The sequence below is a fragment of the Neopelma chrysocephalum genome, unplaced genomic scaffold, assembly GCF_003984885.1.
Source record: "Neopelma chrysocephalum unplaced genomic scaffold, ASM398488v2 Primary Assembly neopelma1_42b, whole genome shotgun sequence".
NCBI lineage: Eukaryota > Metazoa > Chordata > Aves > Passeriformes > Pipridae > Neopelma > Neopelma chrysocephalum.
In genome coordinates, this window is record NW_020897701.1 from 2,924,116 (window position 1) to 2,942,399 (window position 18,284).

The 18,284-nt window shown below is 37.1% G+C and overlaps 1 protein-coding gene across 1 annotated transcript in view; it reads left to right on the plus strand.

Annotated features, from left to right (window-relative positions):
* TNKS (tankyrase) overlaps positions 1-18,284 on the plus strand; it is a 99,841-nt gene that overhangs the window by 55,339 nt on the left and 26,218 nt on the right. Inside the window, exons 4-9 of the mRNA XM_027676951.1 lie at positions 4,771-4,865; positions 7,716-7,782; positions 8,229-8,415; positions 10,437-10,558; positions 13,046-13,137; positions 13,223-13,301. Of these exons, the coding sequence (XP_027532752.1) occupies positions 4,771-4,865; positions 7,716-7,782; positions 8,229-8,415; positions 10,437-10,558; positions 13,046-13,137; positions 13,223-13,301 (642 nt within the window). The remainder of the gene's footprint in view (positions 1-4,770; positions 4,866-7,715; positions 7,783-8,228; positions 8,416-10,436; positions 10,559-13,045; positions 13,138-13,222; positions 13,302-18,284) is intronic.

An 18,284-nucleotide genomic window follows, 5' to 3' on the forward strand; every position in this document is an offset into this window, starting at 1 on the left:
CTTGTAGAAGGTTAAATTAATTTATTTAATTCTAAATGACTATATAGTGTTGTAAATAAAATGTATGATGAGACATCATATATGTCATAAGATTGTTGTTTGTTGATTTTAATAGCCTTCTGGATGGCAACTTAAGAATGAGAGAAATGCATTGATTAAGATCGTTATCAGATAGCATTATATAAAGATTCAGTAGTTGGAAGCAAGAACAGGGAATATTAGTTCTTACAACAGTTCCTGCAGCTGTTATTAATCATGCAGATAATGCATAATGTAAGATCATTACATAAGATCCCTTGGTTTAAAGTTGCCCTTAAAATGTGCAATTTGAATCTGAAAATGAAGTGTTCTGAGGCAGTGGCAGCGTTACCATCTAAGAGCTGCTGAAGACTCTTTAGCAAGATAAGGAAGGGAAGCGGATGGTGCTTGGAGCCAGCACTCCCACATTGCCTGTGGGCAATTTGTTGAAACCAATTTCCAGATTTCAGTAGAAGCTGCTCAGCAGCCTGCAGTGCTGGAGATTCCTCGGGGCTCTTGCTGTTTGAGGCCCGTGAACAGGGGACAGCAAGTCCAAGGTGGCTGACCTTAAACAGGGGTCGAAAAATCAGCTGTTGGTAATGAAGCTGTGTGAAAATACCTAAGTCTCACTGAAAATAGTATCAAACTGCTGTATATTCATTTTTTTAAATCTAAAAAGTGCATTTCTTGTATTCCCAGGCAATACATTATCAAAAAGACTGCAAGCAAAAATATCTGCTTTAGTATAAATCATAGGTATACGGGTTGACAGCGATTGCCATCCTGTGTACAGTGATGTTCCTTGAAATGCACAGTACCTGCTTTGACTCAATTACAGCTGCCATAAAACTTTCAAATAATGTGAGCATCTTGCATGAGGGTCTACTTTACTTAATAAAAATGGAGTTATACTCTTTTTAATTAAACTAACAAGCAAGACAGTGTGATTGGCTTGGTAACTGTGAATGTGAGTCTTGGAAGGTAAGTGCCCTCTAGGGATTTTTGTTAGTAAGTCTTGCCAAGTATCGCAAGATATGGGAGGAAGGGTTAATTGATAGCTTAAATAAACTTCTTTTCTTAATATAAAGTAATTCGTTTGATATACCTTGCAGGTGCAGTATATAATACTGCTTTTTGTGATAGATAATTTCTTCTTCTTTGGTGCTATTTAAATAGCATGTTAATTTTAAAAGTCAGTCTTTGCTGCCATCATTCACTTTTTTCTTGTTGTTGTTTTTGTTGTTGTTGTTGTTGTTTTTAGGGCTCATAATCCCATATAATGAGTAGTTCATGTTGCACAACATTATCTTTTAGGTACCAAGGTTCCGTAATTAGCATACAAGCTTGTGACTCCAGAGTAGTATTTTCAACTGTTAACTATAATATTAATGAATTCATGCCACGGCCCGAGGGGTAAAGGGAATGGGGACGCGGCACTGCGAATAAGGGTCAGGACACAGTTGAAGGTCGGGGAAGCAATGCCAATTTATTCAGGGAAAACAGGGACTTATATAGGGTAGGTCTGAGGGGAGGATTTAGAACTGGGGAGGAGCATGGGATTGACAACTGAGGGAACACAGTGATTGGAAGGTAAGGGAGAGGTAGGTGTAACCTTGGAGTATCTAGGGGAAAGGGCCAATGAGAGCTCACTCTGCACTGCGGCAAACTGTAGCCAATCAGCAGCAGAGGAGCGGGAAAGCAGGGGAGAACAAGGGAGTAAACAAGTTAAGGCGGGAAAACCTGAGGGAGAAGGAGGGACAAAATGGAGGGTACATCAAAATTTCATAAAAATCACTGACAAACAGGGGTACAACAGTGGGAACAAATAACACAATAAAACTGGGGAAAACATCAGTCAGTCCGTGGTGAGAAAGTCCATTCCATGTGTTTAAAATCCATAGTCCATTCAGTTCCCATACAGCTCTCTCCACTTCTTGTATCTTTCCCAGTCTGATAATTGCTCCTCCACAAATTCACTTTTTTATGAGAAAGGAAAAGCAGTTCTTAAAAAAAATCATGAAGGCAGGACCTTCCTGCTTTCTCCTTCCTGAAGCATATGTAAGGACAGCATTTATAAGAGCCTTTTAGCCAAACCAATGAGCAACTGGCATTGCTGGCTTGTGGATACAGGAGGAGCAGTCCTCCAGGATCACTGCTTCTGCACACCTACGTGTGTGTGTTTACTTGTCCTTGCCCATCAGTCAAGTGGTCTCTGTGGCCCTCTGACAATTCCCTTCCTCTCCAGCACTGAGTGTTCCTCTGTGATACATGGTTTGCAGTTGCAGAGTCAAGCATGCAGACCAGTGGAGATCTCAGCCCCATCTCCAGGGATGATTACAGGGAGCATCAGTTGACTCCTCTTTAGAGAGGCAGCCACAGCATGGGATGCAGTTTCACTGAAGTTGCTGTGGATCAGAAGGCCAGATGTCAGGTGCCTGGCTGCAGTTAAATACTCCTGGTGTGTTGGGGAAGACATGGTATGCTGTGTTCATTCATGGGACTGGGCTGTCTGTGTGGCCTTGCCCAAGGAGAAGGAAGTAGCTCACCTTTCTGAAAGGTGGGGATATAAACTGTCTGAAGATTTGGTATGTTTTTTGCTTCACTTATGTTGTCTTGTGACTATAAACTTGAAATGTTTTGGGTTCCTTCTCTAATGAAGTTATTTGGCAAGTGCAGATCTACTAATCCTAGAAATACAAAGTGCCCAGTCCCAGCTTGGTTCATAATAGTTTTTCTTTTAATTTTAAGGAATGAACAAGACTCTGGGGTTGATGCATCTTTATTGAGAACATCTCTGTTAATAATGTTTAATATGAGTAAAGCATCATTTTGGAAGTCTGCCATCATTGTTTTAGAAGTGGCATACAGACAAGAATGGATGTAGTTTAATCGTAGTGAGGTTAAAGGATCCTGCAGTGGTCCAAATATTTAGTGCTTGCTCCAGTTCCTTCTGGAGTTTAGACCTTTCAATAGACTTACTTTTCTGCAGCCCATTTCAGATTCCTTTCAGGTTTTCAGAGTTACTAATTTGATTGATAAAGCTTGATTTAGTAACCAAACCAAGGCAATTGTCAGAATAACCAGTACTGAAGTATTCTGCTAATGTCAATAGTGTCATCATCTTTATCCACATTTTCATTAGTGTTTATGATATGCATAAGCCAGCTATTTTATAATAGGGGCAGATGTAAAAAGAATGTAATTCCTTCTGGATCAATGTAAGTTGTTAATTCAGTAGTAGAAGCTTCTTAGAGTAATAGATCCTAACAATTTGAATGGGCAAATACTTAAAAGGTGGGACATGTTTTGTTGCTGTTGGTATTTTGTACTTTGGAAATGCTTTGGGGATCTTTGGGTTAGGGATGTTAGAGATCCTTATTTTGAGTATAGCTAATTCTGAAGATGGGTCTTATGGAAACTTGCATAACTGCTTCCCTAAATTAACTGAGTTATCCAGATGTTTTTCTCAGAGATGCCCTGTGCTGTTATTTCTGATAGTACAAGCTGTGTCCTCACTGTGATACACAGGACAAGTGGTAGGTGCCAAAGTAGTTACTCTTTCTGGAGCAAAGTAGCAATGTGTTGAGACTTCAATGAAATATAATACATACTACTAAAAGTTATGGATATACTAAATGTGTATTCCTGGAAATAATAGTGAAATGTGATGTCTCACTTGTAATACTGTATAACGCTGTTTTAATGCTGACAGTAAATCTGTTCTTGGCATAATACTGTGAGCTATGTAAATTTTCCCATGTTTCAAGCTAGTTTATGTATGGGGTATTACTGTAATAAAATTGTATTGTTTGGTTGCATGCCACGAATTACAACAAAGATTGCTTTAAAATCGTCTACTGCTCAGCCTTGGGAAGAAGGAAACAGTGTTACCCATCATCATCATGGCTAGGCTTCGTGATGGAAGATTTGAGACAGTGTTACCCATTTGTGTAATAAACCAGTCCTTTCAGGCTGAGACAGCACACAAAATTTGTTTCATAATAAAAAGCTTTTTCAAATAAACTTCAAGGGGAATTACTGTTGTCAACTCAAAAGCTTTCAGTTAAAATTCATACAAGTTATCTGTGGAGAAAGGTGTTATTGCTCTGTTATGCAGCAAGGTGCGTTACTGCTGCAGATCTGTATTTTGCAAGAAACTGCAAACTGCATACAGTTGCTCTGTGTCGTAGCACAGTACAGTACAGAACACATATAGCTACTTTTTTGGTGAGAAGCTGAAGACAAACATTCCTGCTTTGGGATAAATGCATTATTTCTTGTTCTGCAGTCTGCTTCTTGTGCACTTCTTGCAACAAGTGTACATACAAGCAGTCTTGTAACCAGTGAGTATTCAGCCTAAACTGTATAAATTTACTTGTGAGTTAAAAAAACCCTCAAACTCCAGCATTTTAAAACTAAAATTATGGCATCAAAAGAAAAAAAAAAAGAACCAAAAGAAACAAACAAAAAATCCCAAACCAAAGGTGGGCCATAATTTAAATTAAGTTTTAACTAGGAGGTTGTTATTGCCTTAAAGAATACCTGTATTCTTCCCCACATTAAGGAACATTTGTTTGGACTGACAACAGGAGAGGCCTGCATGTGCTGTGTATTTGTTAATTTGGCTAGTCACAGAAGGGAACTGTAACTTATCTTGATGCAATGTGTAAGAGAAACTAACAGTACTTCAATGGCAGAAAGTGCAGGAGTTAAAATTTATGTGGCTCCCATTCTTCATCTTTTCTTTTACAGTCCACTCCTTTACACCTAGCAGCAGGCTACAACAGAGTTCGGATAGTCCAGCTTCTGCTTCAGCATGGTGCCGATGTGCATGCAAAGGACAAAGGGTATGTAAAATTAACTGATTTATTATCTGTTTGCAGCAGAGGTTTTGTATTAATCAAGATGAAGATTTATTTCTCTGGTTCATGTTGCAGCATAATCTCAAATAGTTGGCTGAGAATGCGATACTTGCTTCCAAAATCTGAGTGTGGTTCATCGTAAATGAACCTTTGTTAGAGCCCTGATAACAAACAGTTATGGTTGCACTTGTTTTAGGTCTTTTTTCACAACTTGAAATTTTTTTCCAGTCTTTGTTTTTTACTTCCATGCACAGACTACCCTATGAAATCATGGACTAACAGCATTATTTTAGAGAAGGGGGGGGAAGATACGGGGGCTTAGTGAAAAATGTGCATTGAAAAACCTATCTGTAGTTTCATTATGCTGTTGTATATGTATGGATCTAATTCCAAGTGACATCAGTAATGCTCATGTGCTCACAACTAGTGGTCCTTGGAGATGTATCTTGATTGATGCTACCAGCAAAAATCAAGATGTAGTAGAAGCTAAACTATTCCATTTTTGCAGTAGGTAGTTAGGTAAGATATCATAAATAGCGCACAGCAGTCAGAAATCTGGAATTATACATGTTGTGCATTGTTCTCAGCCACACGTTTCTTATCTGTAAGGTGATGATTTTCATGATGATCTGTTAGAAGGGCTTAGTCCTCACATTGTAGAAATTGAGCCTCCGGTTAAAGGCATACATTTTGTATTCAGAAGTAAGATATTAATGAGTTTGTGTTCTGTCTCCATGAGCAAACTTGAGGCACTTCCTATATTTTCATTTTCTGCTGAGTCCAGCCTAGTGTTAAAAGATTTTTAATCAACTTCTTAGCTTTTTTCCTTTTTTCCTTTCTTTCCAAACCAGCCCTCAGTGTACTTAAACTCTTGAAGTTTGACTAATTGTAGCACTTCAGTCCGTCCATTCATCCCAATGGCTTTTTAAGATCAGAATTGTTGTGAAATGCATAATGACATGTTATGCAGGTCAAAAAAAACAAAACCAAAAACCACAAGAAGAAAATAAAACACAAAAATCCCACAATAAAGCTCTATATAGTACCTGTTCAGGTAGATCCAGCACTATTAGGCAAGTTTGAGGTATTTTACACCTTTCAAAAATTTCAGCATCAGTTGGTAGAAAATTCCAGTGTAGATGCTGTAATGAGGTTTGAATGATCTGCTTGGAAAGTGTAAAAAGTAACTAAGTTGAACTTGAACTGGGCACTGGAGCAGGAGGGGAAAGAAAGGGAACAAAGAAAGGAAAACCAATATGCTTACTCTGTATTAAACTTTAAATCAACCCAAATGTATTCAGAAATATCTAACATCCTAGTAAGCTCCCACTTTTTTTCAGTGGCATCACACATTTACAATCAGTGTGTTGTTTTGTTTTACCTTGCTGTTTCTTATTTATACATAATTTATAGGTAAATAATGCTATAAATAAATGTCACTTTTCATTTAAGGAGCTAAATTAGGTTACATTGATTTTATAGACCTCTTAGGTTCTCTTCAGTGGGGTCAGTTTAAAGAGAGCCCTTAGGAACTGGGCTGCATTTTCAAAATGGTCACCACTTCCAGTTACTCCCAAAGAGAAGCCTTGCCAAGGAAGCAGTTCTTTTTCCACTGGTCCTTTCTTTCCCTTACAGTTGTTATACACAAAGTTGCAATGTGCTGGAAGAGGAAAGGGGAGGGGATGCTGCAAAAGTGGCCAAGTGCATTGCTGTAGTGATTGTCTTTGCTTACTGGCCTTGAGATGACCATCATTTTGGAAGAGGGCAGGTTTTTTGAGTGCTCGGTGGACTGACTAGTCTCTCTCTGTCCCACACATGCACCCATAAGTTGTAATTAAGAAAAGCGATGATAGAAAAATAACAGTTTGGAAAATTTCCCCAAACAAATTTCCCTCTCCTGTGACAAATGCAGTGCTCCTTCTCAGAGCAACTACTTTAAAATTAAGTTCACTTAATTGCTGTCCTAATGCTCTTTGAGTTGATTTTGCAATTCTGGGAATCACTCCCTGTATTTTTCATAAATGGTGAAGGGTTAATTGTTGTTTTCAGTATTTTGTGCATAGTTGATCCGTAAGTAGCCTGTCTTGCTTGGCTTGAATTAAACTCATTTTGTTCTCAGCAATAATTGCCCTTTTTGCATCTCCTTTTCAATGCATGACTTTTTTATTAAGTCTTGTGCTTATGACCAAATCCCTGTTATTTACTTTGCTAGTGTCAGTTTTAACTATAGCCTGCAGTAACATAGCTGTACAAAAAATTACAGGGACTCTCTTAGAAGTATCATGAACAGTTAAATAGGTTGTACTATAAAAAATGGAGTAAAATCAGGTCATTCCACAATCTGGAACAGCAATTTGAGTCTGCTTTCTATGGATATTTCTACATCTTCATAATATACCCAGGAGTTAGGTTAGTGTTATCTGGGGAATTTTGCTTTTCACGTATCATTTTAAACAGGAGTTCATATTTAGGCAGAAGCAGAACACTGGTGAGCAAATGGAATGCAGAATAGGACTTCTCCCCCTTCTTAATAGCTTCAAGAAAGATCATGTCAAAGCCACTTAATGCAAATCTTAATGGTAAATTAAACATCTGTTGCCTGTTAAGACAAAATCACTAACACAAAAGCCCCCCAAAAACAAGACTCCCAAGCAACAAATCCCCACGTTTTAATGTCAATCTTGAGTAATGTGTTGTTTGGAAAGTCAGATTTTCCCATTAGTTTGTGAATTTTATATAAATAGTTTAGCTTTAACTTGATCTTTTCATCTCAGTAGAGAGAAAATTCTTCCTCCTTCCTTAAATAAATGTCATTTGCCTTCTTCTTCCATACAGTGGTCTTGTGCCTCTTCATAATGCATGTTCATATGGACACTATGAGGTTACAGAGCTGCTGCTTAAGGTAAGCAGAAGGATGGAAAGTAATTACTGTAGATTTAGGTATTCGTGAGATATGAACTATTTATACTGGAGTTGAAAAACAAGACCTTTGTTTTTCTGTAGTAACAGGTTTCAAACATCCTATTGTTATTTCAGAAGCCTGCAACTTTAGGTCTTTGTGTGGAACAGTGTACGTGTTTTTTTCCCCACCTGATTTCTTTGGATTGAGAGTAGAGTTTAATTTATTTGAATTTTTCCATGGGAAAATTAACTTACACAGAAATTCCAAATTTTTTTTGAGGATTCAACAGTATTTTTGTGTATACTGATATTTTAATTATTTTTTTTGTGTATGTGTTCATATATGAAAGAGTGGAACCAATTTTATTTAATAAAATGAAAATTTGCAAGCTTTTTAGTTGTAGAAGATGATTTCTTACTAATCCAAGGCTTTATTTGCTGTGCTAGCATGGTGCCTGTGTGAATGCTATGGACCTCTGGCAGTTTACCCCCTTGCACGAGGCTGCTTCCAAGAACCGCGTGGAGGTCTGCTCCCTCCTGCTGAGCCACGGCGCAGATCCCACGCTGGTCAACTGCCACGGCAAGAGCGCGGTTGATATGGCTCCGACGCCTGAGCTCAGGGAGAGACTGACCTGTAAGTGTTCTCAGACTGCAGACGGTGGTGGGTGTAAAGGGATGCTTTCCTTTCAGGACTGCTTCCTTAGATGCAAAGCAGCAGAGGAGCTGCAGCTGTGCTGCTCACTTTGAAGTATGCGGGTACCTCTAATATACTGTTTGTGATATTGCCCAGTTTTCTTGAGTTTAAAATTATTAAGGCACTGCTGAATCAGTGACTGTGGTTTTTTTAATGCTTGAAGTCCAGTTCAGTCACATAAGAGCCTCTATATTGAGGCTCTTTATTGCACTTAAATGGAAACTTCAAAAGCATAGGTACCTTCGGTGTGCAAACTTGGAGATTGAAATTCCATCACCTTCTTTTGCAGTCTTTGCAATCCTTATGCTGCTTACAAAACAGTCTTTCAACTCTAATTTGAATTCCTATGTCTTTGCTAGCTCTCTTTGAGGGATTTGTTTTCTCAGTGTAATAAACTGTAAAAGATAATTAATTGAGACAAGTATGGAAACAGAGTATTATGAAGTTACAGAAAACTTCTTGAGAACTAGATTCTCAATTATAAAGTTTTTGGTTTTGTCTGTCACCTTTCCAGTAGAGCAGAAGCCCCCTGACGCTAATCATGTGATCCTGCACTACTCTCAATCACAGATAGTCAGGTTTTAGTCTGTCACTATTGTTTGCATGTGAAGGTGGTGAGAAAGCAGAAAACTTTAATCTAGGAGAAAAGAGGAGGACATTAGTACCTTTTACCTACTTCTCTAGCCTGTATTCTGGGCTAAAGTGAAAGATGTTTCTGGCTCTGAGGAAGGTTAATTTACCATATACTTAAGTTAACAAGCAAAAAAAAAATCTGTTTAAACTTTGTTTTATTTCTATATGTATAGTTCCTCAAGAGTAATGGGGAAAGATTCACGTCCCTTAATATCCACTGAAATTTGTATACGAATGTGACTGTTATGTCAAATTTGACAGTATCCTGATGGGACATCTTGTATTTTCATATGCCAAATATCATGTTTATTATCTTCTTGAGTTGTTTGATTTTTGTACTTTGGGAATAAAATTACATTATATTTGTTATTTCAGGATTTATTTGTCCTTGTGCTTTGAGTAATGCTCTGTTTACAAATAAATTATATTTGAAATTAAAATTTAGAAGTTATTAATATTTATTTTTATGTAGAAATCCACAAATACGCGAGATGTTAAAACAAAGCTAGGAGTAGAAAACACCTCTTTAACAAGTTTGTATTTCAAGCTCGCTTATGAAAGAAAAATACTGATATTTTTACTGAAATCAAGGTGTTTTTTTTCCTAGTTCCCGGGGTCAAGCATCATTTTTGCTAACCTACCTTTCATATGTACATTTTAAGAGAAACACTCTCATTCGTTTTCACATTCAAAGTTATTTAAGACTAAAATGAACTAGTTGCTGACCTAAACAAGATGTGAACATAACAAAATTACTTCTCTGTACTTGCAAAGACATATCTACTGTCAAAACCTGTCTCTCATCTTCATAGCAGACTGGCTTCAAATGCTTAGCCAGTTAGCTTTCTTTAAAACCAATAGTTTAATATTTTATTTATGCATTGTTGTTCTTGTTATTATTTATAATTTTATACAAATTGTATCTATTTAGGCTTTACAGTGAATTTTTTGTCATTTTAAATACAATAGGGTTTTTGAAAAGCTACAGTAATGCGTTATTTCTGAAGAATATGCCATAGCACTGTGCTCACTTGAACTCATACATAGGTAATTTAGAGGTCACATATGCATTTAATGTCAAGTGAGTGGAGGATAAGAGGAGGAAAAGCTATAAGGATTTTACTCAAGGAATCACTTCCCCTCTCCTTTAGAACGTCCCTTTGGTTTCAGCAAAACATGTTTTATGTTCTGTGTCCAGGTCAACTACTACCTGAAGACATGCAGAAACACTCCTATTTCCTCATAATTGAGTATAGCTACCTTTCTCCTATAACATTTATAAATGTGACATGTTGCTGAATATTAAATGCATCTTTTTCCTCTAACAGATGAATTCAAAGGACACTCTTTACTGCAAGCAGCCAGAGAGGCAGACCTAGCCAAAGTGAAAAAGACACTTGCTTTGGAAATCATTAATTTTAAGCAGCCACAGTCTCATGAGACTGCACTGGTAAGATTATACAGTCAATCCATTTGTTTTATGATAAATGTGGTGATAGTTTTGCAGTCAAGGAGTTTTATTTCTACACTATGAAAATACATTCATCATCTGAAATTGAGGATTTGCCATCAAACACTTTATATATTAAAATAAAATCACTGTTACAGAAAAACACCATATAAATTATTTTATAACTTTTTTCTTCCTTCTGGTAGATTACAGAAGCCCTCCAGCTACTCCCCACCTTTTTTCACTTCTCTTTATTTTTTCCCCATCACCCTCTTATTTTGTTGGTCAGTTGCTGTGTTTTTTCTGGGGTTAAATTCTGTCCTGTGGTCCAGTGTTTCCTTCATGTTTTATATGGACAAACTTGGATTACAATTTTTCTTCATAGAGTATGTAAACTTGTTTTGAAAACAGGTGTATATCACAGGGTCTTACAGGATTGGAATAATACTGACAGTGCCACAATAGCTATGGAAACAGGGGTCTTTGAGACTTTCCTGGCAGTATCCTGCTCTTATTTCATTGTTTGAAGCAGCAGTGGAGGCAAAGAACACAGCCAGTATCCCAGATGCAATGAAGATGTTGAAGCTGAGTGGGACTGATGGTATTATTAAAACCACTATAGTTATGATACTTTATTCCAATGGAACATTTTCTTCACAGTGGTAGATCTCAACTGCAGGCTGATACAACTGCATATTTAGGGTTACAAACATTGTGATTGTGATCAGAACACTGTGTTGAGTACCAAGCATCCATATGTTCTGTTTCCTCTGTGGAGGACTCAGCATCCTAGCCTGAACTTAGAAGCAAGATAGAGAAGAGAGATTTATAGACTGAATGTGAAAGCAGTACGAAATTTGCAATGATGTTATCCTTTTCTTCCTGAGTATATCAGCTGTGTGGCATCTCTTTAGCTGTGTAATGATCACTTCATAGTCCTATGATGTTCTTTGCTCTTTTCCGCCTGCTCATTCTGCAGAGACAGCTGGGCCAAACGGGATATTTTAGCTCTACTGATGTATTTGTTTCAGTGTTCAGTAAGTGTTTGACTGTGATTTTTCAATTTTTGCCTCCTGTACTTGAGATTTCCAAGTGGTCTCCAGTCCAAGTGGAAGGACTTATTTTCCAGGATCAGATGACGTTATGTACAATCTAACTGAGCTATTCCTGCCCTAAGCATGATATTGTTTACCATGGGCCACTGGGGTCTGTGCCCTACTACCCCACAAAGACCAAAACAAGTACCTGGGTTTTTTTCAGTGTTGCTCTGAAGTTTGGCAGTATTTCACATTTTTGTGGGTTTTAGGGCTTGTTCATCATATTGGCAGGAAACATAGATAGGATGTTATCTGCAAAGCCTTAAAAATGCTGCTACTCTTCAAAGCAAATGTTGATCTTTGTTTATTTGCAAAGCTTGCCTTTGCAAAACTTGGATGTGCCCTGCTGACCAACAAAAATATGAAAGCTTGAGTGCAAGTTACTTCCTAATGAAGGCTGAAACTGGGCAAAAGATGGTTATTGCTGCTTATTAGCATTGGGTTTGGGGTTCTATCTCATTGTAAAGGCTGTTGTTTTACTATTAGAAATTTAGAGAACTCTGGTTTTTATGGGGTTTTATGGGTTACTGGTTTAAAACATTGGTAAACATGTTAACAGAAATATCCAAAAGTTTCTCCTATTTCTTATAGTCTGCTTTCTTGAGACATCCAAACTTGAAACAGACATTTCTGGACTGATTTTAAAGCCTGCTGTTCAATCTTATCTGGAACCATGCTGGTAATTTCAGGCCTCAGGAATGCATTTATAGAGCCACTGTTGAGAAACAGTGGCAGATGCCAGCTGCATTTAGGAGAATAGTTACACCTAGCAAGGGGCTGTGCAGGCTGTGTCCCACAAGGGCAGGTGTGAGCATTGAAAAGCCCTATGTGAAAGGTCTGTCTTTCTCACAGCGTGGGAAAAAAGTGACTGTAAGAGAAATTTATTGCCTGTTTGCTTATTACATAATCTGTAGTTGGGTGCATAACACAAATAGCCGAAAACAAGTTCAGGACACTTGGAAGTAGAAGAAGGAACAAAGAAACATACAAGTCACGTCAATCTAACATGAGCAGCAGAATCTTAAGGATTCCTTTGGAAGACCTCTGTAGAAAGTTAGGCTGTTTCAAACAGTTTGTCTTTACCTCCTTTGTGCGTTATGTGTCAGTTTTGGCCTGATAGCTGGTTAATGTATTTGGGACCATACCGCTTTTTTTGTAAGTGACAAATAGCTTTAAAGTGAAAACTGTTTTTCTGAGTAGAATAATTTGGCCTTGATCACTAGCTTGTATTTTGTTCAGTATGTTAAGTTTCAGCAGAAATATGATGGATTCTGTTCGTAAATTCTGTCATCTGATTTTAGCAGCATAATTAAGAGATGAAGTAATGTATCTTTAAGTTCTTTGTCATCAGTGTAGTTGAAATATAATTTATATTTACTTTTTTTTGCAGCATTGTGCTGTGGCTGCTGTGCATCCCAAGCGGAAGCAAGTTACAGAACTATTGCTCAGGAAAGGAGCAAATGTTAATGAGAAAAACAAAGAGTACGTTTCTGAAATTTCTGAATTTTCCAAAAGACTCTGTCATACTAGAAGTGTAAAACATATCTTTTTTTATTTATTTCTCTAGCTTCATGACACCTTTACATGTTGCAGCTGAAAAAGCTCATAATGATGTCATGGAAGTTCTGCATAAACATGGAGCAAAGGTAAATATACTTACATGTATTTTATTTAAGGCAAAAGACAAGAAGAAGGGTTATGTTGGTTAAATACCGTGTTAGCTTTTATGATAGTTATTGCTTTTTATTCTGTATGCCTTGTGCTTCTTGTGTTAACCTTGAAGAATGTTTATCTTAAATCAGTACAGGATCTTCAGGAAGCGCATTTGAAATTAGGTCTTCTCTCCAGGTATCTGAATACAGGTTTTAGGAGTCTAGCTTACTAATTTTTAATGAATCTTGCTACTAATTTCTAATAAATGTGGTCATCTAGTTGCCTCTTCTTGCTTTATCTTGTTGGCTTTATCTTGTAGAAAATATCCAATGTCTGAGGTTGCTGACACTGAGTGTAGTAGTCTAATGCTGAGTATGCCTTAGCCCTTGCTTGCTTCTTATTCTCTCAGTGAGATCCTTTTGCTGTGCCCTTTAACTGTCGATAGGTGCTGACTGAAGTAATTTGTGAACTTACGGTGAAGCTTGTTTAGAAACTTTGCATGGTTCAGCAAATTATTAGTTAAAGGCATAGGAAAGTATAACTTTATTTAGAATGTGGTTTAAGCATCTTTCAGAAGTATTTCAGAATGATATTTTTCCGAGTTTTAGCAGCAAACTTGACGTTTATGGTAATGATATACTTAGCTACTGAATTTTCTCAGAAATTCTTCTCGGTGGATACTTTCTTTGTATTGGTTAAAATATAAATGATCTCCTTATTTTTGCTTTTAATAGGGCTCAGATTACTCTTTTTTGAGTCTTCATTGTCATTCAGGAAGCTAGAAATAAAGAAATATACCTGTAATAACAAGCTAATGTCACTCTTGCTGTGATAGGAAGTAAGAGCAATGTAGTTGTATACATAGCTAATACTAAGTCTTTTTATTTTGAATCAGTGAGTTTTAATTTATAAGCCTGTATGAGATCTCACTGTCAGAGTTCAGTATCTGATTCACTTCCACAGTACTTTAATGGCATTGTAAAATAGCTTAACAACAATACTATGGCAGAGTTTATCACATTTGAGAATCCTGATGCAGTGGTAACTTCCTAAGAAAGCAGGGCCAGAGACGTCGCTTATAGTCATTAAAACCATTCGTTATTATTTTCCCAGATTCACCCTTAGTAGCATACCTATGCATTGGAAGTGAAAAAAAAGTATTTTTGCCATATTTTGAATAGATACCTCATGGCTTTATGGATCTGATTTTGCACAGGAATTGAGTACTGATTGTATTTGGTCAGGCACTGAACTGGACATGCTGGAGTTTCAAATGTACTGATACCAACATACTATCTGCTTTGAAATACAAGTAGTTTGTGTGCGCTGAGGCTTTCTGGAAAACCTGCTACTATACTTTAGGTATTTAAATTAGTGCTCCCTTGAAAATCTAGCTCAGTGTAGTCAGGTTAGGAGTAAGCTCAAAGATGTCATCCTTACTGGAAGACCACATTTTATTGGTTTTGTCAGTAGTGTGTTCTTTTGATAGCTTTTATATCCTGAAGCAGGATTTTTTAAATCATGATCTGTGAATCACTTGTGGACTGAATGATGGTGGTGAATGGCCCACGGTTATCTACAGAGCGAGCGCTGTGTTCTGTTGTTTATTCCATCGACAGTATGCAAATAGAGGTGGTCATTAAACCTCATTCTTCATTCATATCCTGCATCCTGTGTTATTCTGAGGATAACCGCTCACATTTATGATCTAGCAAAGCACTTAAGTGCATGGCAGGAGACCAATTGAAGTTAATATTAAGTATATATTTCCATACTGCAATGGATCAGGTCCCTCTTTATCAGTGTCCGAAGTTTCTTAGCTGTAAAACAGTACATAATGCAACCATAATTTTTAATGAGAGGTAGATCGTTAAGGTTTTATGAGGCACTTTGAAGTTCTCAGATGAGATATGCTCAAGAGTATTTATTAGTTAACTAGGCATATTTAATTACTCTAAAATGTTTGTCTTGCTTAGATATATCATTTGACCTCTTGCTTTCAACACTGTGGACATTCAGTTGATCAGATACTTTTAACATTGATATTTCTTTGTTTCTGATTGTTGGGACATGGTAGCTTTAATCCCTGAAGTGTGATACAGGTTTTTGATTTTATTTTTTTTAATTTATTGTATTTCTGGAAGTTTTTTATTAATGTTTACTCTTTTTGTGCCTAGAATTTTAGTTGCTTCATAAGATGTAACCAGATGTACTAAGCTGTTTGATCATGTTTAGTTGGTATTTTTTACAAGAGAGGGTTCTCACAAGCTGGTGGATCTAGTCCCACTGCAATAGCAGCTTCGAACAGCACTCTCCTGCATTTTACATACATCTTTTTCATTTTGATGCTTCCTTTGGTGAGGTATTTGCAGTGAACAAACTGATTCTTCTAACCCTTTGTTTTTGTAGGCTAAAAGCCTCAAACACTTAGTCATCCTTCATAAGGGAACATTGCCATTTCCTATTTGTGCTTATATCTCCTTCTTTTTACTAGCACCAGAAGAAATCTTGGAGCTCAGGCAACAAGAATGGAATTCATTCCCCCACTGCCTTCCATGATGGCACTTCCATATCTCTGATGTAAATGCTGGACTGATGCATACTGGGATCATGTTTGCCTTTTTAATAGACATGAGATAGTAATACTCAGATCCTTCCTATAATCTTGTAGTGCACAGAGAATCTTGATTTTTTTTTTTTGCTAATTTTGTGTATTTTTGCCCTTCAGCACAATTCTCCTGTGCCAAGATCATTAATACAAATAGTAGAACAAAATTGTCCCACAACCAACCACTGAGCAGCCTTCCCACTTTCAGTACATTCAGTTCTTCAACCAATCCCTATTTTTTCCATATAAAATATTTCACATGTGATCCCATATCAAATGCTTTCTGAAGTGTGTATGGATGGCAGCTACCATGTCTTTTTTTTTACTTTGCAGTCATTTCTTCTCTCAAAGGAGAGGTACTATACAAGTCAGCTTTAATCTACCTTCTGGAAACAACTACTGATTATAGAGAGAGTAGCAATTTGAAAAATATGCGTAATTGGGGCTTCAAAGAACATGGAACTTTCTTCTTCTGAAATTCCATGCCAAAAGGCAGACAGCTGATCCACAAAATAACCAGTAATAGATTTAGGAGACAAAGTCATATCAAGTTCTGAAGATTGAAAATAATTTGTGATTATATTAGCAATAGAGAGGAAATTCTGCTGTTTCCTTGAGGAGCAGCTGAGTCAGACAGCGAAAGTGGGCTAAAGTGAAGTATGCATGTTTGCTTAGCCTTTTCTTGTTCTGCAAAAAGGGCTGTAGCATGGCAAAGACTGCTTTAGGGAATTTTCTGGGGATGAACAAGAGATGGTTACTGGTCTTGGAGCTGGATTTAATTTTATCACTGTGTACATTTGCTGTTTGAAGTAGGTTAAACGATAATAAACAGTGAAGGACTGCTCGAAAAACATGTGTTTGATCTAGACTTATTTTACAAAAAGATTTCTAAGAACATTAGCATTGGCAAGAATTAACCTAAAGTCACAACTTGCTCATTTTGGTGTGTCATGCTGGCCCTTACTGACAGCATAAACTAGGTTCATAATTTGAACTGTAAAGAAGTCCTTGGTGCATGTGCCTTGCACATCAGCATGTTATTGCTAAGCAATACACGTGCCCTGGAAGATATTTTCATTAGCTTGTTGCTTGAGTTTGCAGAAGTTGACTGTCAATTGTACATCTAAAGCACAAGTAAGAAACCTTGGTATTTCTTAGAATTTTCTTCAAGAATGTTGATCATAAATATCTGTGGTTTTAACTGTCATATCCAGTTTTTACTTGCTTGCCTGAACTGCAGTGTCAGACAGCATTTCACATCACAGCTTATTTGATGTTGAATATCCTCAAAGTACCATATGAAAAATAAAAGCAGAGCATATTTAAAGAATCCTCAAACATAAACAATTTTTATTAGAACGATGAGCAAATCTTCAAATGCCACAATTTTATCTTTGAAGATGATCAAAATCCTTTGTTTAAAAATAAAATAATTTGAAGGTGGTGAGCTGGTGAAAAAGTGAGTTTCATCCTGTTTTGTTGTATTGCTAGGTAGTTGAATATTTTTTACAACTCCTTGTCTGAATTTACAGATACATGGGAAATTTAATATGTTTGGAAAGACATTCAGCTTTGTAGTAGTGCAGAAGACCAGAATTAGAGTATTTTCTGAATTGTAATGATTGTTGGAAAGAAAAACCTTTACGCATGCAAGTTCACTGCTATCTTGGGCAAGTGTGGAGATGTCATGAATGCTCTTTAACTATGATACACCTCTAAAGGATACTGTTGAAACCATTCTTCTGCAAGAGAAAATGACCCTTTCGAAGGTCATGTCAGAGAGATAGTGTCCCTATTCATGATGGTAGCACAAATGACCTCATTCTGCTCTACTGGGAGGATCTTGCTTTATGGATCTTTGCATAATACAGAGGTTTCTGTGCATTGGAGTAGCATGTTGTCAACCTTTCTTGATCATGGGTTTGAAAATGCTCACTATCCGTCTAGACCAACACAACAAACTGAAATGGTTTTGAATAACCATGTTGTATAATACATTTGCGTCCAATACTTCAGGTAGAGATACAATTTTCTCAGAAAACAGTAAGCATTGAAAAATGAAATTTCCTTTCATAAAGTAGGTTCTGGACTATAACAGTTAACATTATGTGAAGAACTGTGTGATCTGTTGTGATTGAGTGGTTCAACTTTTCTCAGTGCTGAGAAACGCAAACATCCTGACATTAATCTTAAGCTTTTATGCAGAAGGGGCAGTTGTGGAACATCTGACTGGATCATGTAAGAGCTTTCAGAGTGAAACTCACCCTTTTTTATTGCTTTTTTTCCTGCTGACAAAGCTTAAAATTGTCACCAGTGCCTCTTCACTCCTGTCGTGTTTATTGTTAGCAATGTGCAAAGACACAAGACG